The sequence below is a fragment of the Silurus meridionalis genome, chromosome 10 (genome assembly GCF_014805685.1).
Source record: "Silurus meridionalis isolate SWU-2019-XX chromosome 10, ASM1480568v1, whole genome shotgun sequence".
Classification (NCBI taxonomy): Eukaryota; Metazoa; Chordata; class Actinopteri; order Siluriformes; family Siluridae; genus Silurus; species Silurus meridionalis.
In genome coordinates this window covers 2072520-2099617 of record NC_060893.1, presented here as the reverse complement: position 1 = coordinate 2099617, position 27098 = coordinate 2072520, and the positions used below count along the sequence as shown (strand labels likewise).

At 37.7% G+C, this 27098-nt stretch overlaps 1 protein-coding gene and 1 long non-coding RNA gene across 9 annotated transcripts in view; both read left to right on the top strand.

Moving 5' to 3' along the window:
• The window catches only part of LOC124392111 (von Willebrand factor A domain-containing protein 5A-like), a 30108-nt gene extending 23944 nt beyond the window's left edge, over positions 1 to 6164 (top strand). Inside the window, exons 19-25 of one of the 6 annotated variants that reach the window (XM_046858796.1) lie at positions 1897 to 1929; positions 2546 to 2563; positions 2798 to 2806; positions 3406 to 3432; positions 4623 to 4762; positions 5606 to 5729; positions 5958 to 6164. In XM_046858796.1, the coding sequence (XP_046714752.1) occupies positions 1897 to 1929; positions 2546 to 2563; positions 2798 to 2806; positions 3406 to 3432; positions 4623 to 4762; positions 5606 to 5729; positions 5958 to 6037 (431 nt within the window). In that variant the 3' untranslated portion in view covers positions 6038 to 6164. The remainder of the gene's footprint in view (positions 1 to 1896; positions 1930 to 2545; positions 2564 to 2797; positions 2807 to 3405; positions 3433 to 4622; positions 4763 to 5605; positions 5730 to 5957) is intronic. The other 5 variants (XM_046858797.1, XM_046858798.1, XM_046858799.1 and 2 more) reach the window with 5 other exon arrangements.
• Positions 6165 to 8530: 2366 nt separating this feature from the next.
• Positions 8531 to 11843, top strand: LOC124392518. 3 transcript variants are annotated; one of them, XR_006927171.1, is made up of 5 exons: positions 8531 to 8702; positions 8783 to 8936; positions 9060 to 9148; positions 9674 to 9858; positions 10786 to 11843. It is a non-coding gene; the product is annotated as an uncharacterized LOC124392518 (long non-coding RNA). The 3 variants fall into 3 exon arrangements; XR_006927172.1 differs by lacking the exon at positions 10786 to 11843 and having other exon boundaries at positions 8540 to 8702; positions 9060 to 9133; positions 9674 to 9903; XR_006927170.1 differs by lacking the exon at positions 10786 to 11843 and having other exon boundaries at positions 8541 to 8702; positions 9674 to 9903.
• Positions 11844 to 27098: the final 15255 nt, after the last annotated feature.

Genomic DNA, 27098 nt, shown 5'->3' with positions numbered 1-27098 from the left:
CGAACATTAAGTGTAAATGTTTAATCAAGTTTATCTATATTATTGAGCATAGCTTTTTCTATTTAGAGTTGCATAATATTCTGAGAGTTAAACAAGAGTTCTGTTAGTACTTAGGTTATTGCAATTTAATTTCTGTTTTTCAAAAGAATAATTCTCGATTTTCTCTTTGAGTTATATGGAAAACAATACTGTCTTGTCTCTCCCAAGTCTCGTGAAAAGTTCATAGCCACTTTAATAGCCACAATTATCAAAGTGGCTATTAAAGAAAATTTGACACATTTAGATTAAGAATGTAACATATTACATTATATCTGTTATTTAACCAATACTGTGTTCGGTTTCCTTTTGTTTTAGATTCATATAGACTTTTTGTCTCAGTAGTTTATGCAAGTAAATAAATGTTCTAAATATTATTTTAATCTAAAGTAGATACATAGTGGAAAATAATTTTCAAATTCAAGTTTATTTCTATAGCGCTTTTCACAATGGACATTGTCTCAAAGAGGCTTTACAGAATTTAAAATTTAAGCCTAGGGTGACTGTGGCAAGGAAAACTTTATTGTTGATGTAGATGTTATGAGAAAGAAACCTTGAGAGGAACCAGACTAAAAAGGGGAATCCATCCTCATTTGAGTGATATCAAGAGTGTGAGCACAACCTCAGGATGCCTCGGGATGGTTTGAGAAAGAGAAGCAGTGGAAAGGAATTAGCGTAGCTGCTGTTCATAATATTAACAAGCACAAGATGATAGTGTGATGAGATCAGATAAGCACAAGGTTATGATATGTGTTATGTGTAGGCCTCACTAAAAAGCTGTTTTTGTTATATACAGTAGGTGATATGATTTTCAAAAGACAAGTTGGTGTCTCAAATACCTCCCAGGTCTTTAACCATTGAACTAGTAGGTACGGTACATCCTTTAAATTGCAAGTTGAAATCCTGGTGCTTCTGTGTACTGGTTTTTGGGCCGATGACGAAAATCTCTGTTAATAATAATAATAATTATATATATCTATATATATATCTATATATATATAGATAGATAGATAGATAGATAGATAGATAGATAGATGGGTATCATCAGCATAGCAATGGAAGCTAATCCTATGCCTTCTAATTATATATAAAGGGAGCATGTATATTGTGAAAAGCAGGGGTCTTAGAACTGAACCTTGTGGCACCCCATAATTTACTTGCATTAACCTGGATCGTTCTCTATTAATTCTATAAAATGATAATGATCAGACAGGTAGGATTTAAACCAGCTTAGGTTAGGGTTAGGGTTGCTGTTCCCTGAATGCTGATGTAACCTGTAAGCAATCTCTGAGAAAGCCATGACCTATAGAGTCAAATGCAGCACTAAAATAGTAAAACTAACAGAGAGATGCAGCCTTGGTCTAAAGTAAAAAAAAAAAAAAAAAAAGTTAATTTATGATTTTAACTAGAGCAGTTTCTGTGCTATAATGGGCCCTAAAACCTGACTGAAACTCTTCATTTATATTGTTTTCTTGTAAGAAGAAGAACTGGACATACACAATTGTTTCTAAAAGCTTGGACATAAATGGAAGGTTTGAAATGGGTCTGTAATTTGATCAAATTAGGTTTCTTAATGAGGGGCCTAATAACTGCCAGCTTGGGTGGTTTAGGGACGTGACCTAAAAATATCGAGGAGATAATAATATTGAGAAGAAGCTCACCAGCTCTATATAACACATCATGTTGTTGATTTGGCATTGGTAATAACATAGAGTATTCGCAGTGTTACTGTGATTAAAGACAGGATGCTATTGTTATGGAGTATAAAACCCTTAGAGATGTTGTCATTTGATGAGACCAGACCTGGTCTATGCAAAATAACACAGTGATGGACACATCATATGTCTTCTCTCTATACAGCTATGGTTCCCGATTTACCAACGAATGCTCTAGGTAATATTTTATCCTAACCACTATTTTGTATAATATTTTTTCTAAGTAATTCACAAAGTAATTGTGGCATTTACAATACTTACTAAGACTCAATTGAACAGATCAAGAATTGTTATTTGGACTAGGAATCTCAAGTCTGAAGAAAAGCTTTTTATTATTATCATTATTTACAAATACAACACAATGCCAGTAACAATCCAAAAAGAAATACTGCACAAACATAAGATCTTATATAAAGCTTTAGTGATTTCACACCATGGTAAAGGTCTGCAAGTTTTCTTATAATAGAGAATTCATGGTCTTTTAACCAATGTGTCAGAATTGTGGCTGTGGTTATTGTAGTACAAGTAACTCATAACATTAATATTTCCTAAACTTTACTTACTACATTAGTTAACACATTTACATCGACATTAATTCAACATAAAACTTTAGCAAAGTAGTTTTGTTTACTGTAAAATCTTTTCACTAAATAAGCAATATAAACAACTAAATTAAGCTGTGTGAAACATGACAAAATATTTAAATTTCACATTTGTAGTTGTTAAACAGTTAAATTTATTGACTTGACTTACTCATAGTTTCTAAAACTAATTTTTCTCCGGTGTGCCTGCAGGTGCTTCAGATTATGCTAGTAAGTTAAATATTTGTAATTCATACACCATACATGAATGCCAGTGAAAAGTAAAGCACTGTTAACTCATTTTTCAAAAAATCTATAGATCTTTTTGAAGATGTATTTAGGGCTGCACCAAAATCAACTTTTTAGTCCCTGAAAGCTCTACATACTCAGTGTCGAATATGTGACTAATATCTTGCTTTCTTTTTTATTGTTTTTATTTTCACTGTTTTGGTGGATTTCTCCCAGTGGTAGAGTGTAAGTCTCACATTGAGTTTTTTTTCTGACTCTGTTAGTAATGTGTATTCAAATAAAAAAGGTTACAGTAAGTGTGAATGTTTAATCAAGTTCAACTAATTAGATGTTGAATTCTGACTGAAGTGAAAAATTAATTTGAATTAAAAAATGAATAACAGATTCCTGTGCTGTTATAGAAAAAAAATTTGATGTGGACCAGTGTACAAAATGGAATATTGTAACATGAATTAAATATGTAACAGCATGCCTCAAAGTGAAGGCATATATATTATAGAGCATTTTTTTTTTTTTTACTATTTTGTGTTAAATAATATACCAGAGGTTACACAAATTTTAGTTTCTGTTAGTACTTAAGTTATTGCATTTCAAAAGAGATATATATATATATATATATATATATATATATATATATATATATATATATATATATATATATATATAAATTCAGAGTTAATTTGGAAAACAAAACACTTTCAGACAGAATGATTATAATGTAGTTGTAGCATCATAATGTTTTTTGTAAACCAGATGTGATTTATAATTGAAAACTTTACTTTTTTATGCTTGTGGTAAACACAAAATAATTTCCATTGCTTTAGGTGATGGAGGTTTTGACATAAACCCAGGTAATGTTCAGCATGTTCATGTCAGGACTACGCTCATATACTGTATGAATATGAATATGAAAATAAATCAGTGGGGGGCCGTGCATTTGGTACCTGGGCCTTCAGTGTGGACGTACCCGACTTAATCTACCTCTTAATACCACCAGTATCGCGTCGCAATTATAGAAACCATCAATACTGTACACAATATAACAACACGTGGCATTACAGAGAGGCATTTCACATCTGGAGGTGAAAACCATTTTACTAAAGCAACAAACCCAGTTAAGACTCCAAACCTCTACACTACAACCACAGAGGTGCACCTACAACATCTGGAGCAGTTCACAATCAATATTTGTGTAATAACATGACAAAAACATTAAAATGTAAATAAAATACAACCTACTCTCCAGAGATGCAGACTCATAATGTGCAGCGCCCCCCAGAGGCTGTAATCCAGTGGTACCGCTCGTATTCACTGGTCTGGAAGTGGAGAACAAACCCTTTCCCGGGCTGAGACACGCTAGCTAGCTTCAGGGTTTACTGACCTCCTCACCATGTCTAGCTTTTCTTCAAAATTTATTTTGAAGTTTGTCCGAGACCAAATCAATTTCTCTTCCTCCGTAGGCGTAAAAAAGTCTAACTCTGATGTATTAATGTGCAGAGCTACACACGTGTTTTACCAGTCAAACTCACCTGTAACGGTTTCCCTCTGACCAACCAATCAGAGGACAGAAAAATGCTGACGCTATTCTGGGCCAGCGAGCTGCCCTGTGAGGAGAATCTGAAATCTGATTGGAAGATATTTCTTAAGGAGACGATGGTTAAAAAAAAAAAAAAAGGCCAGCAGTACTGACTCTGAAGGCTCTGGGCAGATTAGATTCACATGGCAGCACATAGAGGCTGAAATCTGATTGGACAAAAAAAATCTAACATCCACATACATGTACTGGAAGCAGTGCAGCCGAGAGAAACACTACGACATGAAGAGAATAAACTGTTGGGAATAAATTAATACAATTACGTGGAACAAATATTAGAATTTTTGTTGTAAATGTAGGTCAGTGTTTCTGATAGTGTTTAGACCAGCAGAGAAGACTTTACTGACCCTGATCGCCCGACACTGATACCCTGCTACTGAACCTTTTTTTATACTATTTCATTAGTAAGATCAATTTGTTTCTACATCGTTTCAAATATCTCTGCAGAATCTCTTGAGGTTCCAAAGGACCCATTGTTGCAGCTTATCTCCCTCCAGAAGGCTTCAGGTTGCTGGGAAATGGAGGCTGAACTGGCAGAGGTGTTTGGGAGGACAGAAAAAGACCTGAATGGGCAGATTCCTGCACAGGTTACTATACACACATATTGTGTCTGTGTTTATATATATATATATATATATATATATATATATATATATATATATATATATATATATATAAAATATTGATTATAGTATTCCCCCAAGAAAGGTTATATTTCAGGACATAAAACAGTGCTCTATTTGATAATGTATTAATAAATATAAGTAAATATTTCTCCAAATTTTGATCCCCTACCACTTTTGTTATCTGGTTTCCTGTGTAAGTATTTGGGCAGTAATATATTGTTTTGCCTATTTACAACATGAACTGAAGTAATTAAAATGTGATTGTAAGATTTTTAGCCCTCATTTCGATTTACGGCATTAAACAGACGCTGTTAGCCAGAGCAACTTACATCTCAATCAAGTCAAGAAGCTGTTATTGTTTTTCAACCATGTATAACTGATGCAGTACACAGTAAAACCCTGAACCCTGGTGCTACATTTAACAACATAAAGCTACATCACAGAAAACACAGAGCTAAGGACTAGTAAGTGTCCTCGCCACATAAAGTGCATCGTGTACAACCTGGTGCAAACAGTGCAAAGACAATACAGGACAGTGTACAAGACAAATACACAGTCACACAGTTGTGTGTGTGTGTGTGTGTGTGTGTGTGTGTGTGTGTGTGTGTGTGTGTGCGCGAGTCTCAGTTCAGTTCACATCTGATCAGTTAAGGGGTAAGGGTCTTGCTGATGGTCCCAGCAGCTTTATTTTTTATGGATGTATGTATATGCAGTCAAAATGAAAGTACACCCTCACTAATATTAGCAAATGGGTTTATCCTTTATTGGTGTATATGATTGATTAATATTTGGTTTTGTGTTCAGGTGAAGCCAGATGTCTGGGCTACACTTCTGGCTCTGATTTGGTTGCATGGCTTTAAGATCGATGCACAGGTTGAGTGGCAGTTTTTGGCCATGAAAGCAGTGGCGTGGATCCGCAGTCAGAAAGGTAAACTGTTCTGTTCTGCAAGAAGTTACTGTGGGATGAAATAATTCTGAAACACTTTTTCTTGAAAAATTCCATGTTTCTATTGAACTGGTTTTTGCTAAAATATGATTAATAGGCATATTTACAAAACCAAATGTAATGCACTACAATGTACAATGTTTCACTGTTATGGTAATAAAATGATATTAATGATGATGATGATGATGATGATGTGTACGTGTCTTTCAGTGGTCAACCAGTCAGCCTGTGTACAAGCAGGTAATGCTCTACTGGGTTGTCAAATTAAAGAAGATGCACTTGGGCTCTGAAGATTTCACCCTCTTCCACACAGAAGCCTTGGCATCTTTTCTCTTTTCTTCTGTAATTTCTTAACATCATATAAGATGGTGATGGCATCTGAATAACCAGTATAACAATAAAACTATAGAAACCTGATTCTCTTATAGTAATAAATAATAATAAACATGTGCATGAACATATTTGCATATACATATGTCAATTGCATTACAATATTCAAATAAAATAAACATTTAAACACAAACTTTACATTTACATTTTAGTCTCCAAATAGCACCAGACTTCAAATATTACCTGTATACCTTCTGATCAAAGCTCACCTGCAGATGCAGTTATTCAGTCATCACAATGAAGACTACATTCTTGCAGACAGGAGAGATTTTTATTTATTTTTTAACTAAATGGTTGTAGAATCCAAATGATTATAGGATCAAGTAGTCACCATTAGAGAACCACAAAGCACATGTTTGATGTCACATGTTTGTGGAATGTTGAGTTGATTAGTTACAAAATTAGATTGATACCAATCAGCCCTAAACCACTGATACATGTAAGAGAGGCTTTTTTGTCATAGTTGTGGTTTTTTGTTGTTTTTTTGAGGTGATAAAAATAAAACGACTTTTTGAGACAGTTTAGTTATACTTGATAAATATTAAATATTAGTAAAAGATAACACAAGTGAACACAACATGCAGTTTTTAAATTAAGGTTTTTATTATTGAGGGAAAACTAAATCCAAAACTACATGGCCCTGTGTGAAAAAGTGTTTGCCCCCCTGTTAAAACTGTGGTTTATCACACCTGAGTTGAATTTCTCTCACCACCCCCAGGCCTGATTACTGCCACACCTGTTCACCATCAAGAAATCTCTTAAATAGGTCCTCAAAAGCTAGACATCATGCTGAGATCCGAAGAAATTCAGAAACAAATGAGAAAGAAAGTATTTGAGATCTATTATTCTGGAAAAATAAAGTGTTAAGTTTTTTCTGTGTCCAAACAAAGCACTCGCATAAATAACTGGTTTGAACCAGTACCTTTAAGATGTCATTACACACTTGAATCAGTTATCCAAGGTAAAGAATGAGGCAGCACATAACTGATACACGTCTAATCTCGATGATTTGTTCCTGTGAAAAAACATTTATGTATCATTACAAAACCCTTTTATTTATTCAGCATTGAACTAAAATGAATTAAGCGACAACACAAAAGCATGCATGTGTAAGGAGCAGTTATTTGAACAATTAAAGCAAAAACCATGTGTGGAAAAATGGAGCATGCAGTGTCATAGTGTGACTCTACATCTTTTTTCTGTCTGCACTGCATTTTGGCTGCAATTAAAAATATCAATGATCAATTACCAATAAGTTTCAAAACTTCAAATAGTACACGAACAAACCAAATGAAGACATTTTCCAGTCACGAATGAGAAGGATGAAATATGCAGTCAATTCAGGCCCGTCCAATGGAGCTCTCGGGAGAAAACCATCCTGACAGCAATGGCATTCGTCAGCTTTCACGTGCGAGTGCAAAATTAATCTAAAAAAATCCTCACTTTTTATATCTCACACCTAGTTACATTCACATATTTTCTCTAATATCTCCTTCCTAACAATTTACATACACCAATCATTTTACGAGGCTTTGCATTTCCCACCTTTTGCTTACGTGTTTTCTGGTAAGTTTATACATACTGATAATCTTATAGTGGATAGTGACCTTTTCTGAAAATAATCCCCTGATCGTGCACTTTTGCACATAACAATGCAACAGATCGCATCAACCACAATATTCACACCTTTTTTTAAATCTCATTTTTGGTTTATCTGTCTGCAAATTATCCTTTGTTTTGTTTTGTGTACACTTTCAATAGAAACGTGTGAGCTTTTTCCAGTTTTACAACCCAGGGCTTCAGTTCTAACACACCAGCACTTTTCTCCAAATACTTTTCTTATTTTTCATACCTCTTGTCTTTTACTAGTTTTTCTTAAACTCTTCCCAAAATATGTTTCTTATGCCATAATACTTCTTTGTATAGAATTTCCTGTCTCCTGCCTGAACCTCAAGCTCATGCTCTGATAGAAACATCTCACTTCCTGTGTGTTTTGGACATTAGATCTCTTATACAATTTCTTGCAGCTATTCTTCTACGTTCTTTATTAACTGATGATGTGCATATTACCCTATTACTCTTCTCATTTCTTATATTTTTTATATATTTATATACATCATATAATTTTTTAAATATTTTTATAAAATTTTTTACTTAAGTTTCTACTTGTGCTTTGAATATATTTGCATATATGCTGATTGAGTATAGTTAATGTATGTTGCCTTTTTACTTACTTGCTTATTTTATATAAACTGCCATTTTTTCTGACCCCTAACCTAATCCATCATCATTATCTGCTCACTGGCCTTTATAACGTATTACATGTACAAGCTTTTTGATTATGTGATAGGATTGGCGAGTCCCTTCCTGCTTCCGGATTGGTCGGTTGATGTGCTCATTGATTGTCCTATCCTTGGGCAAGGGGGATGTATAAATTTGGCTGAAGAGCATTTTGTTGTCATGGGTGTTACACCCCTGTCTGCGTCATCGCGAGTCGCCAGTCAGAGCTGTCTGTTTGGGTAAACCGTGTGGCTGGTGTTGGGTTGGCGTGTTTCCTCGCGGCAGGTAAGTGAAACGGCTATAATGCTTTTATTTCTTGTGGAAGACTGCGTATGTAATTCCTATGCGTCTGTGTTGGCGTATAGTCCAAGGTGAGCCGGAGAGAGAGCGGCGTTAATAATACCGACAGTGCCTGCCTTTACACGTTGTACCATTTGTGTGGTAGATCTATTAAATCGAGTGAGCCTACGGGTGCACAGAAGTGCTGTGTACGCGATTTCTGGGAAGACCCCACACACGGTATGTTCCAAGTCATAACCGTGCTACATTTCCACATAGTGGGTTGTATTAACTTGTTAAATTGATTATAGATCGTGTTGTCTCATCGGCGGTTCTTGTTCCCCCTGTGCACTATAATCTCAGATCTACAGAACGAGCCTGCAGCTTTCGGGCTTACCCTTATAGTAACCTGTGTTTCCGGATCACTCATCCCAATGGTATGTGTTTTAAAGGTAATAAACATTTCGCATATATGGTGAGTTGTTTAACGTTCTATTTTAATTTTATTACAGATTTGCGCTTCTATGGGTGACTAACGTGGAATTATCGCCCAGAAGGCGCTGTTGCTTTGCTTATAATTTAGTGTGTGTGTGTGTGTGTGTGTGTGTGTGTGTGTGTGTGTGTGTGTGTGTCTCTGAAACTTATTGGTTGCTTTTGGGTTTTGTTGCCCTTTTTCTTTTGTGTTTACATTTGAATGTTAGGTTTTTGTTTACTGTTTCTTGAACTATTTTGTTGGTATTATTTTTACATTTTGTATCTTGAGTTATTTTGTTTACTGAAGAGGGATTAAAATCACTCTTGTCCCTTTTTAAATTTATGTATATAGGGGGGTGAAAGGCACAGCAAAGAGTTAAAGGTGCCCTCACCTCCTGTGTGTTACTTGTGCACACTATCCATATGTTTGTGACCTGCACAGTATCCCATCAAGTGGCCTTTTGACCTTTCTTATGTGCAACCCTATCCGTTTGTGGTTACAGGAGCTGAGTGCCGAAGGTGGGGTGGATTGTGGTGGTGGTATTGCTTCACGAGTGCTGTGCTGTGTGCAGTGGTGTGTGTGAGTGTCTACACAGGTGCAACCAAAAGTTGTGTGGTGCTGTGGAGGCCGATTAGTGCCCTTGATCCCCGTTGTTACGCCTTGGCTTCTGCATCCACATCTATAAAGGTGTCTGAGGATTTAAGTTATCTGTGTTATGGTTGAGTAATTCCTGTTTTTGGTTTTCATTAGGTGCATCCGATACTTTTATCGTTAATAAAAATCCATACTAATTTTACCCACGTCTTCCGCTGATTCCTTATACACGAACCTGTGTTGCCTAAGTGCAAGTTATTTTCCCTGGCCAAGTGCCAGGGTGGCGTAGTCGCTACATTTCTTTCCGTCAGCCCTCGGTGTGTTATGCCACAATTAAATGCTTTATGCTAAACGTTATACATGCTAAACATTACTCTAAATCATGACTGAACTCTCTTAACTGAGTTCTTTGCAAAGCTGAGTATTATACTATATTCATGATAAATAATGGTTACATGTATTAAGCTTGGATTTAAACTAATATAAGCAATGTTATATTTTATCTGAAGCATATTGCTAAATAATATGTGCAATATTTTTTGTTTTCATAACTATAATGTGTAATACTATTACGTGTTTGCATCATTTGTTGGAGCAGTTTCTGATAGAAGAATTTCCTCAGTATTAATAAAGTCTTATCTTATGCTATGCTATTCACATAGACAGCCATAGATAAAAGATACAAAAGTATAACAGCAGGAAGTGAGGGTTCAAGATCTTTAAATCCTGTAGGTATTAATAGTGGAATGAACAATCCAGCACTAATTTGAATTCCAATTTTAGCTTTGAGAGAAATACGTTGAGTTTTTTTTTTTTTTTTTTGTTCTTGTTTTTTTGTTTTTGCTCAATCAGTAATTGTAAATAGTGATATATATTATTTGAACTGTTACTACAGCTGGACTGCCACTCACAACCTCACGCCTTCGATAGAAGAATGTTTTGGCCATTTTTTTTCTCGAATCACCTTAGTGTTGTTTTTTTCTATACTTTATTAATAAGCTCCTGTCTTTCTATTTCCAGACTGTCGTTACTTTCTCCATTTGGATATGGAGGGAGATAGTTCACCTCTGCTCTCTCTGGTCTTTTGCAGTTTTTAGCAGGAAATCTCTCAAGGTGCCTTTCTTTTCAAGGAGTTGATAGGAAGTTCAGGAACAGGTACTTTTCTTTTCCTCATTTTAGTGCAGAAATTAGCCATCTTGTATTTAAGACGTTGCTGCCACCAGTGCATACCTGAAGATAATGTCCCAGGCTCTTGCAGGCATGGATGCTGCTTTAACAGAGCTTCTGCAACTGCCTGAATGTAAAGACCAGTGGGATAGGCAGTGTAGTGAATATCGCTTCTGCAAGTTTCTCAAGTAGGTCAGATGTCATGCTTGGATTCTAAAGGAGTGTGCCTTCCCTTTTATAAGCCTTGTTTCCTTCTTGAAGGGCCAAATTGACATTATATGAAAAGGTGGCTATCACAAACTTAGCTGGCCAAGATTCCGATTGATGTGCTGAGAGCTGTGATATAATGTTGGTGTCAGGTAAACTAAGTGAGCATCCTGGATAGACTGAGTTATTGGCACTGGAGAGGAGCAAGCAGCAGGCTCAATGATGGGAGTCAATGAGAAAACAACAGATGGTTCTGTCTTAACTAGTTTGATTGTGTCTTTGTCTTTTATCACATCTGTTGATGTCAGAGTAAAGAATTCATTATTAATATCTTTGTCCATGTACATGACATTATAGCTCCCTAGGAGTTGAAAATGATCCTGTGCTGCTGCCAGAAGTTCATCTATGGTCTAGTGTCAATTCTACAAGTACAATATTCTCAAGTAAACAGTGCACTGTGAAAAATTACCTATAGAATCTACCCAAAAAATGTGAGGTAACAATTTGCATTCAGTCTGTTTGGGTAAATTTCACGCTATACTGTTTGTAAAGAGTACCTAAATAAATCAGCTATAACATGGCAATTGAAATTAGGTAAAATCTATTCATAATATTAGACAATGAATTACAGTGGAACCCGGTTATGTCGCCGGCCTAGGGGACGCCAAAAAGCGTCGAGATAACCGATGATCTAAATAAATGAAAACCAAAATGGTGGCAATATATTAACATGCTTGAAATTTCTTTATGTACATGATGTGCGTTAATAAATGAGAATGTGCATGCACGTGTTTTTGGAGGTTTTTTACACAACAGTGTTGCCGCTATTTGTTTGATTGGTCATGCGGATCGAGATAACCTGTAATGCGGATAAGGAGGCAGAAGCCGAAGTAAACGCAAACAAAGTTTATTGAGAATACTCAGGAGATAATCCATGCAGCGAAGCAGTGATATCCAGTGGTGCCCTCCGGGAGCGCGGTCCACAAAGTTGTGATAGCAGAGACAGTTCGTGTAGAGAATCCACGGATCCACGCTATGAAAAGCGCAGCACTTGGCAGCAACAGATAAACGTTGTGCAGACAGCGTGAACATGGAAAACAGCAGGATCGGGGTAATCCGGGGTGCCTTTGAGAGAATGCGGAGTCCGAGAAGAAGGGTACGTAGCGGGATACGTATATGCGATTACACAGACCGCCATGAACCAACACATACGATCATGCACAAACAATAACGGACCGCAAGTGTGTGGAGGTGAGGGGCTTAAATAGGAGATGGGATGAGTGAGTGAATGAGAGTCAGGTGTGTGTGTGATCAGCATGACTGCGAGGAGCTCGCCCGCACGGGTGAAGAAGCAGGGTGCTTCGGGAAATGCTGTCGCCGAAGGGGGCGTGGCAGGGGGATTCCTGACATAAATGACATTAAGTGGCAAATTTGCCCCCCCTTGTGCTCGAGATATTAGGGTTCGGCGACATAAAAAAAAAAAAATAATCGGCATAACCGTTTAAAAAATGCTAAGACAAAGCGAGAATTTGGCGGTTCCACTTTAAAAACGTCGACTTATTAGGGTTGGCGAGTTAACCGAGGTCGAGATAAGTGGGTTCCACTGTACTTATTAAAAGTGAGTATTATTAACACCATTGTATTTTTTCAATGCATTTAACAATTGCTGTTATTAATTACCCAATATGACTGACCATTATTGAATCAGGAAGGTAAACTTACTAATAACATTAAAAATTTATCAGACACAGTAGATCATGAATTTTTTTAATAAACAACCAAAAATCAAACAAATGATTCTTTGCATATTCAACAAGATATTCAAATCTTGATCACAAGAAATTGAGTTTTTCCTTCAAACAGCATTATAAAAATACAAATAAAAAAATTAGGCTAACATTGCTCAAATAGTGTGTCTACTTGTTCATTAATTAAATTTAGAACGCCTATTTGTTCAAATAACAAACATCTATTTGAAATTTACCAATTACTGTATACTGAGACACTAATACTTGAATTGATGTATTTTTTATGTATACAATGAGATACATTTCAAAACATTTTGACATTAACAACAACAACAACAAAGGCAAGAAGCAGTCTATTCCATGAGTTTAATTTTGAGGCTGTGAACCTTCTTGAGACACTTGCCTCCATCTATCTCTAAAAGAAGTTTTTGAAATATTTCAAAAGTGTTCTTGAGCTTCTTGGGATATTCAAGGTTGAGGGCATAGATTAATCCTATCAACAACATGCATGCCTTGGTTTTGTATCCACACCCACTGCTCACTTGGATGCCCTCTATCACAATAGTTACATCAACTGGATTGTCCTCAGCCATGGGATTATGGATCAAAAGCACTTTCATAGTTTGTTTTGTTTTTGCCCTCCTGGTCATTTTTCATGTTTAACTGGCAGAAATAAACAACAATAAACTTTAATGCAAGCAATAAGTTAAGAAAAAAATGTAATGCTTGAACCTAATAACATTTATCAATCTAACCACATGCTGTAAATGAGAAAATTGTTCGTTTATGAGGCTGTCTGTAAACACCATTAAACAGTTGTTATCCGATGGAACTCCTCTTTGATCTAGGAAATAAGTAAATGGACAAAATAATGACAACTCTTCCAATGACGAGTAACTCCAAATTCACTTTTCAAATTCTAAAGATTTATATATGAAATATATTAGTAATATTTCTAATTTGCTTTATTTACACATTTAGGGGTATGATAGGTGTTTGTAGGAATAAAGGTTGGAAACTATTGGCGTTTATAAATACATTAGTGAAAAAGAATAAAAAATATAATTATTCTTACTTGAGTCTCAGTGAATAAAGCTGGCCACCTCTCTTTAAAGACACTGATAGCTGGGCAGAGAGTCACCACCTCCTCTCTTCGAATTGAAAAGGTATAGACACATGCAGACTGGTATAAACATTTACATTTGCAACATTCCATTTAACATTTCAACATAACATAATTCTTAAATATTGACACATATATGGCATTGAACTAATCATAATTCATGGCTGCACATCTTAAAGTCAGTCATAACAGAAAAATGTGTGCAAATGAGTCCATAGCCCCTTGTTGAAAAGCTGCAATTAGGTAGGTAGTTTGTACTGATATAAATTAGTGCTTTTCAACAAGGGGCTATGGACATAATTAAAAAACAAAACAAAACAATGTTTTAAATTTCAACACTATAGTGTATTCAGCAATTGTGCATAAATTAAGCCTACTCAGGATTTTTGTATAATGGAGTAGACAATTGTAGGCTTAATTTATGCACAATTGCTGAATTTAAAATTAAACTATATGTGAACTCCTCGTCCAACATAGAACAATGACCACAATCTTATGACAGATAAAACTAAGTGCCCATTTTTTTTTATACATGATAAATATGCAGGCTAAAAAGTTATCTTACCGTCAGCACTGAAGCTTGACAATGTAGTCAACTTCCACAATCCAGCTCGCCCAACGAACATGTGAACACGGAGAAACTGCACTGCTTCAAGTCAAGTCAAGAAGCTTATATTATATATATATATATATATATATATATATATATATATATATATATATATATATATAAAATCATAGACATTTTACAGATTTGAATGATGAATTGTTTTTATCTGTACGATCAATAGACAGTAATTTAAGTTCGTTTCTCCATTGTGAGAGAAAAACCCACAAAACGCCACCTAGAGGGTAAATTATGTAAAACATGGCGGATTTGGTGTTTGATTTGAGACTTGGCGCAGAAATAAAACAAAAGTTTACTGATTAAAAATGTTTTTATCTGGAGTTTATTGTTTTATTTTTTTATTTTATATCTAAGTAAAGAAGGGACTTCGTGAATAAATGTATTTTTTGCCGAAGGTTTTAATTTCGCGTATTTTATATTTAGATATTTATTTATGTATTTAAATTTTTTATAAAAATGGTAAAAACAGAAATGCGTGCTGAATTGATAGCGTGTTAACATTTAGTGCCGTTTACAATAATTGTAATTTTGACAGCCAAATATAGATATAAATTAATACAAAAACGAATTAAAAACGTTACCGAATGAATGTATCCAGGCTGAAGATCCACATATAGAACACAAGCAGAGAAAAGATGATGATGATCATGAATGTGTCTGTTCTCAGTCATGTTTAATTACTGACTCCCTCTGTCTCATCCACATTAACCCCAAACTTCTTGCTGCCTTCTGCCTGCTGATTCTTATCTCCATAAACTAGTCTACATCTGAGGTGAGTGAGATCCAGGACTTTATACACCAGTGGATTTAAAAAAGACGCACAGTAACAGGAAATCAGTTGTTCGGCTGAAATCGGTGCACAGTGAAAATAAAAAAATATATATTTCACTAAATCAATGGATTAAAACTAAAGTAACGAGCCGGTTTTGAAAATGTAAGAAGTAAAAAGTACAGATATTTGTGTAAAAATATAATGAGTAAAAGTAAAAAGTTGTCTGAAAAATGAATAGTGGAGTAAAATACTGATACCAGAAAAATCTACTGAAGTACAGTAACGAAGTATTTGTACTTCACTACTTCCCACCTCTGACTGGAAGCAGTGCAGCCGAGAGAAACGCTACGAAATAAAGAGAATAAACTGTTGTGAATAAATTAATACAATTTAATAAAACAAATATTAGAATGTAGGTAGTAAATTTAGATCAGTGCTTCTGATAGTGTTTAGGCCAGCAGAGAAGACTTTGCTGACCCTGACTGCCGCCACTGCAAGTAAATCATGCAGTACATCTGGTGGGTAAACTGTTGTCACATGAAAATAATTAAATCTTTGAGTAACTGCACATTGATTTTTACTCCATGGCTATGGGAGGCACTAACCAATGCTGCTCCAACATCTAACTGGTGTTTCTCTTTTGTTCTACCAGGGAATGATCCTGTCCTCACTTCAAGTTTCTGAAATTGCAACCGTACAAAATCTGCAAATGTAAGACCTAATAAAACTTTCAAGAAACCCACTGACTGAGTGAGCGCCAAGGTTTCTGCAATCACAGAAAATACTGTGCCTTTTATAATTTTTCCCAAACCTGTCACAAAAATGCCATTCTCTTCAAAGCATTTCAAATCTGTCTTACATGAAATGGCAGAGTAAATTGGTGATAGTGTAGACCTTATTCCAGATTAAATATCAGCCAACACCCAGTAAACACCTGTTACCTTGTGCTTTTTTTTGCGGGAGGTTCCTGGAGGAGTCGTCACAGTAGAGTAGAAGTGAAAGTCTGCTCTCCAGAGAGAATCTGTTATTCTTGAAGTGGGAATCATCATGAAAATAACTGTACTGGCATGAAGTACCACAGCGCTGTGCATTCTTCAAAACCTTCTTCTGAATATCACTATTTTTTTTACTGTTTGCTATGCTATTTACCAAATCTGTGATCACTAATTCTTTAACAGAGCAGTTTTTCTTTTTCTTTCGGCTTCTCCCATTAGGGGTCGCCACAGCGGATCATCCATCTCCATACCCCCCTGTTCTCTACATCTGCCTCTTTCACACCAACTACCTGCATGTCTTCCCTCACCACATCCATAAACCTCCTCATTGGTCTTTCTCTTTTCCTCCTTCCTGGTGGCTCCATTTTTGTAGGTAGGTAGGTAGGTAGGTGGGTGGGTAGGTAGGTAGGTAGGTAGGTAGGTAGATAGATAGATCTTTGTCATTGCATTGTACAGGTACACAGCAACGAAATGCAGTTTGGCATCTGCCAGAAGTGCAAAATGTAGCTATCGTGCAAAAGTGCAGATAAATATGTGGCATATTTACAGCAAGTGATAAAGTGATAAATATGTAAACATATGTACAGTGAATAAATATAAAGGCAGTAACAGTGCAGAAATGCGGACATCATTTAGAAGTACAGAGATGGTACTGAGGCTATGGCATTGAAGAGGAAATGTGCAGAATTGAAAGGTTAAAAGATTATGGCATTTTAGAAGTTAGCAAGTCGAATAAACAGTCTACTATATATATATATATATATATATATATATATATATATATATATATATATATATATATATATATATATATATGGGCAAAATGTACAGTAGGGATATAAAGATACATAGATAAATGTAGTGCAGATGTAATGAGTAATAAAAAAATATGGAATATGTACATGTATAGTACAGAGGTTATACACAGTTTTTTGTTTTGTGTTTGTTTTGTAGTGATTTAGCGGTGTAGTGTAGAGTTCAGTAGTGTGATGGTGAATGGAAAAAAGCTGTCCCTGAACCTGCTGGTTCTGGTGCGCAAGTTCCTATATCTCCTTCTTGGTGGAAGGAGGATAAACAGTTTATGAATGGGATGTGTCCTTGATAAATGTTGTGAGCTCTGCGCAGACATCTGCTGTGGTGAAGGTGTTCAATGGCAGGTAGTTGGGTGCCAGTGATGCGTTGGGCTGTTTTGACCACCCTTTGCAGGGCTTTGTGTTCACACACAGTAGAGCCTCCGTACCATATAGTGATGGAGTTGGTCAGGATGCTCTCAATGATGCAGCAGTAGAAACTCGTTAAAATATCCTGGGGACAGATGAGATTTCTTGAGACTTCTCAAGAAGTACAGGCGCTGTTGTGCTTTTTTAACCAGGGCTGAAGTGTTCTGCTGCCATGTCAGATCCTCAGAGATGTGAACTCCCAGGAACTTAAAGCTGGAGACTTGTTCTACCTCAGTTCCATTGATGTTGACTGGTAGAGGTCTCCTGCTGTTGGATTTCCGGAAGTCCACAATGAGCTCTTTGGTCTTCGTGGCGTTCAGGGTCAGGTTGTTGGTGGCACACCATGCTGCCAGATTACGGATCTTTTCCCTGTAGGCCGATTCGTCGTTGTTGTCGATCTGGACGACCACGGTGGTGTCATCTGCATACTTGATGAAGATGTTGGAGTTATACAGGGGAGCACAATCGTGGGTGAACAGGGAGTAGAGTAGTGGGCTCAGAACACAGCCCTGTGGGATGCCAGTGTTTAGAATGAGGGTTAAGGATACCTGGTTGCCCAACCTGACAGATTGAGGTCTGTTGGTGAGAAAGTCCAGAATCCATCTGCAAGTGGAGGTGCAGATACCCAGGTCACTGAGCTTAGTGATCAGTACAGTGGGGAGGACTGTATTGAACGCAGAGCTAAAGTCAATGAACAGCATTCTGATGTAGGTGTTGCTTTTATCCAGGTGGGTGAGGGCTGAACGAAGAGCTGTGAAAACTGCATCCTCTGTTGACCTGTTCGGGCGATAGGCAAACTGGTGTGGGTCCAGTGTAGGTGGTAGGCCCGCAGTGAGGTGATTCAGGACCAGTTTCTCAAAGCACTTCATAGCAATAGGGGTGAGTGCAACGGGGCAAAAGTCATTCAGGCATTCGGCAGCTGAGTGCTTAGGCACAGGTATGATGGTAGTGGTCTTCAGGCATGTAGGAACCATGGCTTAGGCCAGTCACAGGTTGAAAATGTCAGTGAAAACCTGTGCCAGTTGTCCAGCGCATATCTTAGAGCACGTCCTGGTATGCCATCCGGGCCAGCTGCCTTGCGTGCATCCACTCTGCTAAACACTGAATAGACGTCCGTTGTTGAGAGTGAAAGTGGGCTGTAAGCTGTAGAAAAGTCTGTGGTTGAGGTCAAATGTCCTGTGCTTTGGTCGAAACGAGCAGAAAATCGATTGAGTTCTTCCGGTTGGAAGTCACTGCTGGTTGGTTGAGCTATAATAGCTCCTTCGGGATGTGCAGACTGTTTGCTGATAGCTGCATGCAGTTCCTCCATAGCTAGCTTAACATTAGCATCCGGCGGAATGTACACTGCAGTCACAACAATGGCTGAGAATTCTCTCGGTAAATAAATGGGTCTGCACTTAATCATCAAATACAGTCCCTGAAAAAAGTCTTGTCGCTTGTGTACAAAGTGACCTGAAGTGCAAAACGAAACTGTCAAAAGGTATTCTAATATTCATAGCTTGGTAAAGCCCATTAGGTCAATTTTTGCAAAGACATAAGTGTTGCCAGTCATTTTGAACTGCAGCAGAGCTCCACGAGACCTGGTCACCTGAATTCCCTGTGTCAACCAGAACAGTTTGTCGGATTCTGTCTCGAAATGGCCTCCATGGTCGAATCAGTGCCCAGAAGCTGGCACTAAACAAAACACAATTGAAAAACCATGTGGCATTTGCCAAGGCACACAGCCTGCTTAAAGGATGGACGCTGGAAAAGTGGCAGAAGGTGGATCTTTCAGATGAATCTTCTGTTGAATTACACCACAGTCGCCGCAAATATTGCAGGAGACCTACTGGAGCCTGCATGGATCCGAAATTCACCCAGAAAACAGTGAAGTTTGGTGGCGGAAAAATCATGGTCTTGAGTTACATCCAGTATGGGGGTGTGTGAGAGATCTGCAGGGTGGAAGGCAACATCAATAGTCTAAAATACCAAGAAATCTTAGCTCCCTCTTATATTCCCAACCATAAAAGAGGCCAAATTCTGCAGCAGGAATCTCCACATCAAAGTTCCTCAAGGCGAAGATCAAAATGCTCCAGGATTGGCCAGCCCAGTCACCAGACATGAACATCATTGAGCAAATATGGGGTAGGATGAAAGAGGAAGCAAGGAAGACGAAACCAAAGAATATTGATGAACTCTGGGAGGCATGCAAAACTGCTTTCTTTGCTCTTCCTGATGACTTCAATAAATTGTATGAATTGTATAAATATGTATGCCAAACCGCATGGATGCAGTCCTTCAAGCTCATGGAAGTCATACAAGATATTAAATTTGTATCTCACAGCACCACTACTTAATTTGCTGACATATTTTTGTATTTGCAGTAAATTTGTTCAATTTCTGTATAGGCGACAAAACTTTTGTCTTGCCAAAATTTGACATTTCTGTCTTGATTAAATGATAATTCTTTTTTCAGTGAAACTAATTTTTTTCAGTGCATTAAACATCATTTTGGAGGGTTTTAGCTTTTCATAGGAGTTATTTCTAACACCAATTGATTAATTAAAAGTCAGGTTAATAGCAGGTGTTTCTACAAAATAGATAAGAGACAAGACTTTTGTCAGGGACTGAACTCTAAATGAACAGAACAATGACTTTCAGTAACAGTAGAGTCCGTGCACCATGAGTTGTTAACATAAATGCACAGACCTCTACCTCTGCGTTTACCAGTGTCTTCTGCTGTCCTGTCTGCCCGAAAAACACTGCGACCCCCGAGCTCAATGGCACTGCTGGAAATGTTGTCGTTGAGCCATGTTTCAGTAAAAATCATGACATTACAATCCTTAATCCGTTTGTGTGATGATATCCTGAGCAGCAGCTCATCCATTTTATTTGCAAGAGACCATACATTAGCAAGGAAAATTGCTTGGAATTGATGGTTGTTGCGGGTTTAGCCTTAGCCTAGCCCTGATGCCGCCTCGCTTGCCCCTCCTTTGTTTACGGTTTTGGCGCCGGCGCTGTGGTCTCGCTGTCGGACGAGCAGGATTAGCGATCCGCAGTGTTCGGGCGATTTCCAGAGGGACTTCAAAGTCTGTTGAAAGCCTGTATCTGTAAGTGTGGCCGATGTCTAATAATGCTTGTTGGCTGTACGAGATGTGTGCAAGCCTGTTCCGAGTGAATAAACTTGTTGTTGATGGAGAAATTGCTATTAAATTGCAAAATCTGGAGAGACGCTGGGCGTTGTGCACGCGCCACCATCTTGGTCATAAGTATACAAATATAACTCATCTCCCTCCTCTGCATATGTCCAAACCATCTCAATCTCGCCTCCCTCACCTTGTTACCAAAACGTCCTACATGCGCTGTCTCTCTAATAAACTAATTTCTAATCTTGTCCATCCTCGTCACTCCCAACGAAAACCTTAACATCTTCAGCTCTGCTACCTCCAGCTCCACCTCCTGTCTTTTACTAAATGCCACTGTCTCTAATGCATACAACAACATCGCAGGTCTCACTACAGTCCTATAAACTTTCCCTTTCACGCTTACAGATACTCTTCTATCACAAATCACTCATGTCACTCTTCTCCACGCACTTCACCCTTCACACTTCACTGCTGTCACACTGTCCTCATATATGTCCTGCACTACCCTCACATACTTCTCTGACACAACAGACTTCCTCATACAATACCACAACTCCTCTCTCAGCACCCTGTCTTACGCTTTCTCTAAATCCACAAATACACAATGCAATTCCTTCTGTCCTTCTCTATACTTCTCCATCAACATTCTCAAAGCAAATAAAGCATCTGTGCTGCTCTTCCTCGGCATGAAACCATACTGCTGCTCACAGATGGTCACCTCATCTCTCAGCCTGGCTTCCACTACTCTTTCCCATAACTTCATGGTGTGACTGATCAACTTAATTCTCCTGTAGTTACTGCAGGTTTGCACATCTCCCTTATTCTTAAAGATCGGTAACAGCACACTACTTTTCCATTCCTCAGGCATCCTCTCACCTTCCAGAATCTTGTTAAACAATCTGGTCAAAAACTCCACTGCCATCTCTCCTAAACATCTCCATGCTTCTACCGGTATGTCATCTGGTCCAACCGACTTTCCACTCTTCATCCTCTTAATCGCTGCTCTCACTTCCTCCTTACTAATCCTATCCACTTCCTGCTTCACTAACTCCACATCATCCAACCTTCTCTCGCTCTCATTTTCTTCGTTCATTAGCTGCTCAAAATACTCCCTCCACCTTCTCAACACACTCTCCTCACTAGTCAACACATTTCCCTCTCCATCCTTTATTGCTCTAACTTGCAGTACATCCTTCCCAGCTCGGTCCCTCTGCCTGGCCAATCGGTATAAATCCTTTTCTCCTTCCTTAGTGTCCAACCTCTTATACAGCTCCTCATATGCCTTTTCTTTGGCTTTCGCCACATCCCTCTTCACCTGCTGCCGCATCTCCTTGTACTCCTGCCTACTTTTCTCATTACCCTGTCGATCCCACTTCTGTTTTGTTAACCTCTTTCTCCTTATGCTCTCCTGCACTTCCTCATTCCACCACCACGTCTCCTTGTCTTGCTTTCTATTTCCAGATGTCACACCAAGTACTTTTTTAGCTGCCTCCCTCATCACTCCTGCAGTAGTTTCCCAATCATCCAGCACCTCTTCACCACCAGTGAACCTCACACTACACTTATCCTCCTTCAGTTTCCACCATCTTATTCTTCTTTCAGTTCTCACTCTCCTCCTCTTCTTCTTCACCTACAAAACCATCCTACAGACCACCATCCGATGCTGTCTAGCTACACTGTCCTCTGCCAACACCTTACAGTCTCCAATCTCCTTCAGGTTGCATCTCCTACATAGAACATAGTCCACCTGTGTGCACCTTCCTCCACACTTATACGTAACCCTATGATCATCCTTCTTCTTAAAATACTTATTCACCACTGCCATTTCCATCCTTTTTGCAACATCTACCACCATCTGCCCTTCCACATTCCTCTCCTTTAGGCCATACCTACCATAACCTCCTCATCACTTCTGTTCCCTTCACCTACATGTCCATTAAAGTCTGCACCAATCACCAATCGTTCATTTCTAGGTACACCATCTACCACTTCATACAAATTTACTCCAGAATCTTTCCTTTTCCTCCATCTCACAGCCGACTTGTGAAGCATAGGCACTGATGACATTTATCTTCATCCCTTCAACTTCCACCTTCACGATCATCACCCTATCAGAATTTCTCTTCACCTCCACTACACTCTTACTGTACTCTTCCTTCAGAATCACCACTACACCATTTCTTTTTCCATCCACACCATAATAGAACAGTTTAAACCCACCTCCAATGTTTCTGGCCTTACTCCCTTTCCACTTGGTCTCCTGAACACACAACATATCTACCTTTCTCCTCTCCATCATATCAGCTCCCTCTCTCCCTTTACCAGTCATAGTGCCAACATTTAAAGTACCAACCCGAACCTCTACTCTCCTCCACTTCTCCTTTCCCTGCCGTCTCTGTAGACATCTTCTCCTTCTCCTCCTTTGGCCAACAGTAGCACAATTTCCACCAGTACCCTGTTGGCTAACGATACCTGCGGCGGTTGTTGGTAACCCGGGCCTCGACCGATCCGGTATGAAATTCTTAATCGTGGCCCGCATTTTCCATTTGGCACATGTTTTAAGCTGGATGCCCTTCCTAACGCAACCCTCCGCATTTATCCAGCTTGGGACCGGCACTAAGAGTTCACTGGCTTGTGCCTCCCTAATGGCTGGGTTATTGGCAGTTATTGAGCAGTTATTGGATTTTAATGTGTTATGGACATTGTTTCTGATCACAGGTGGGGATGCTAAACCCACAATAAATTGAATCTCCTCGACAATGACATCAATACATCTACTAGGCAAATTAAAGATGCAGTCCAATTTCAGTAGTAAAGAATTGAATATATATTGCTGCTGAAGTCTTTAAAAACACATGAATAGTTTCCTGCTTTTTTAGAGCTCCAAGGTATTTAAAATATTGCCTCTCTGAGTTACACTTACACAAATTACATACCAGACATGTAAATGAAACAATTTGCCCAACTGTTCAGCTTGAGTATGCTCTCTCAATAAATGTGTGTGAAGTGAAGGACAATGAGTACAAGCAGGGTACCGACCAACCTTTTCCAGTCTTTAGATGTTTCAATCTATAATGTTTTAAGAGCGCTAAGCATTTTGAAGTTCTAAAGCTAAAATTTTTGCATGGCCAACTCAGAACACGTAACACTAATTCTCTTAGATCACACCAGGGTTGGAAAACATTGATTTATCCCTCTCTCTAGACCTCAATGTCCACTGTCTTGGCTGTAAGTGTATTGTCACCCTCTAAATAAAGATACAATTTGTTATACAATGATGTAAAACACTTAGTTTGCAGTGAAGAATAGGAAAAAATTACAGCAACATTATAAAATGCAAATACCTGCCTAAATGTGATTATTGGACCAATAACTCCTATTTACTCCTAATTTTATACTCACAGTCTCATGTGCACTGTATAAAAAACCCTGATATGATACTGTTTACCTCCTGTTGATAGAAGCATGTGTTAACAAAACATTGCTTTTAACCAACAAATTACAGACTGTTTAACATTTTTACCAGATATGACAGGACTCGCATGAGAGGCTTTAGACTTAAAAGTTTAATTAAGTTTAATCTGCTGTGCCATATTTAAAAATGATTGCTCTATATCCACTCTAAAATGTTTGTTAAGCATAATCAATTCTGTGATCCTGTATGGCTTATTCAAGAACGGGGCAAAAAATATATTTTATAACATTCTAAACAGTTAACATTGCATTATTAATATAAATGTTTCTAATGGAAACACCTGAGATGGTGTGGAGAATGCTCAGGCAAAACACACTGTTTCTCTATAGCATTTTTATAATATTAGTTATAAACTGGTAAGTTATTAGTTATAAACTAGTTTTTATTATGTCTCGTGGTCATTTTTAGGAAATGTGGTAAAAGATGCTAGAATTAAATTATTCTTTATTTTAACTTACTGCATGTCGGCAGTGATCTAACAATATATTGTGCTCTTTCTGATTCACTAATGAATATTTGATCTTTTTAATTGTATTTTTCTTCTATTTCTCTTCTCATATATAGCATGGTGGGCCAACTCAGGTCACCACAGACCAAGCCTATGGACACAAGCTTGGACATATCTGGTTTAAATAAATTACACTTAATGGTGAAAATTGTTGTGTCACCATTGGTGAGCCTTACCAGGATGAAGCAGTCACTATCAAAGAATGGATTACGTGATTTATTATAATAATTATTTAAATAATGAGCCTAGATTAATAATACCTTGGTTGCAAACTATATATTAATTCTCTGGGGGTCTGTGTAGGGTGTAATATTGCTAACAAAGAAGCAAAAGTGAAAGTAACCAATACCGGGGCAAATGTTCCTTTCACGATAATTGAATTGCCTTTTTTGTGTCTTTTTTTTTTTTTATTCTCACACCTTCTATGAAAAATGTCCTAATGCAAAAAATGCTCCTAATGCAGTTTTAACTTTAAATCCTGCTACCTTTGTGTTTTCCACACATTCCAACAATAGTTGTAATGTTTTCATTTAGCACTGCTACAGGATACTGGTCTCTGCTCAGTTCCACTGAAGCACATTGAGGTGAGAATCTGGAGAAAGCTCTGTACACAATGGACAACAGGCAAAATCAGTATTGGATGCCCATGTTTTTCCAGCCCTCAGGTGGCACTGCATCAAAAACAGGCATGATTCTTTAATGGAACTCACTTAATGAGCTCAGAAACACCTCCGAAAATCAATGTCTGTAAACACACTTCATTTTACAGTCCACAAATGTAGGTTAACTAGTGTTAACCTACATCATGCAAAGAAGAACCAGTACACAGAAGCGCCAGCATTTCAACCTGCGTTTAGAAGGATGTTCTGTAACCACTAGTTCAACAGTAAAAGACCTGGGAGTTATTTTAGAGCAACTTGTCTTTTAAAGATAATATCAACCATATTACAAAAAAAGCCTTCTTCCACCTTAGAAATATTTCTAAGATAAGAAACATGTTGTTTATATCTGATGCAGAGAAGCTCGTCCATGCGTTCATGACCTCCAGACTGAACTATTGTAATGTATTACTAGGTGGTTGTCCTGCATCATTAATAAACAAGCTACAGTTTGTCCAGAATGCAGCAGCCAGAGTTCTCACAAGGTCGAGAAAATATCACCATATAACCCCAATCTTCTCATCCCTACACTGGCTTCCTGTTAAGTTTCAAATCCACTACAAACTACTGCTACTTATCTACAAAACTCTAAATGGTTTATCTCCATGTATCTCTCCAGTCTTCTAACATGCTACAATCCATCACGCTCCCTGAGATCTCAAAACTCTGGACTTCTAGTAGTTCCTAGAATAGCAAAGTCCACTAAAGGTGGTAGAACATTCTCACATTTAGCTCCTAAACTTTGGAACAGTCTTCCTGACAGTGTTCGGGGCTCAGACACACTCTCCCAGTTTAAGTGCAGATTAAAAACGTATCTTTTTAGCAAAGCCTACACATAACACACATCACATCATAACCTTGTGCTCCAGAACATCTGATCACATGCACATTATCAACTTGTGCTTGTTAATATCATGAACAGCAGCTATGCTAATTCCTCTCCAGTCAGATGTTGGATTATTTTATAAGTTGCTCCTGGTTCCACAAAATTAACTGTTGAAAGGACATTACGACTGTTGAAAGGACATTACTCTTAATCACACACTCCGCTGCTCATGTTAGTTCTCACTCTCTGGTATTTTGTATTGTTTTAAGATTTATTATCACACTCTTGATATCACCCAAGTGAGGATGGGTTCCCTTTTGAGTCTGGTTCCCCTCAAGGTTTCTTCTTCATAACATCTAAGGGAGTTTTCCACAGTCGCCCCAGGATTCATTTTTAATCACTTTAATTTTTAAGGTCTATAAAGCTGCTTTGAGTCAATATCTATAATCTAAAAAAAGCTATAGTAATAAATTTGAATGTAAACTTGTTCCCATTTGTGTCAGTTTGTTTATTGATACTTGATAGTTGCAGTCTACTTTGTGTTTTGTTTAGTCCAAAAACTCTCCAGTCTCAAGTTGCCTTTTGTAAGTATGTATTTTATGCTTGCTGGTTCTTTTTTTTTTTTTTTTTTTAAAAGACATTTTGCCTCTATATTTATTTTTTTGGACTTTCTAATAATGGAGATTGAACAAGGCCTTAAACAATGCTAAACTGCATATTCATCACATGGCTTATTGCAACAGCATGGCTTCAAATTAGTGTCTGGGTGTTGAACTGGCCTGCCTGCAGTCTAGACATTTAAAAATATATAGCACCTAATGTGGGGAAAAAATAAAACAAAAACTAAAATACTAAAAACTAAAAAACTGATGAGCAAATA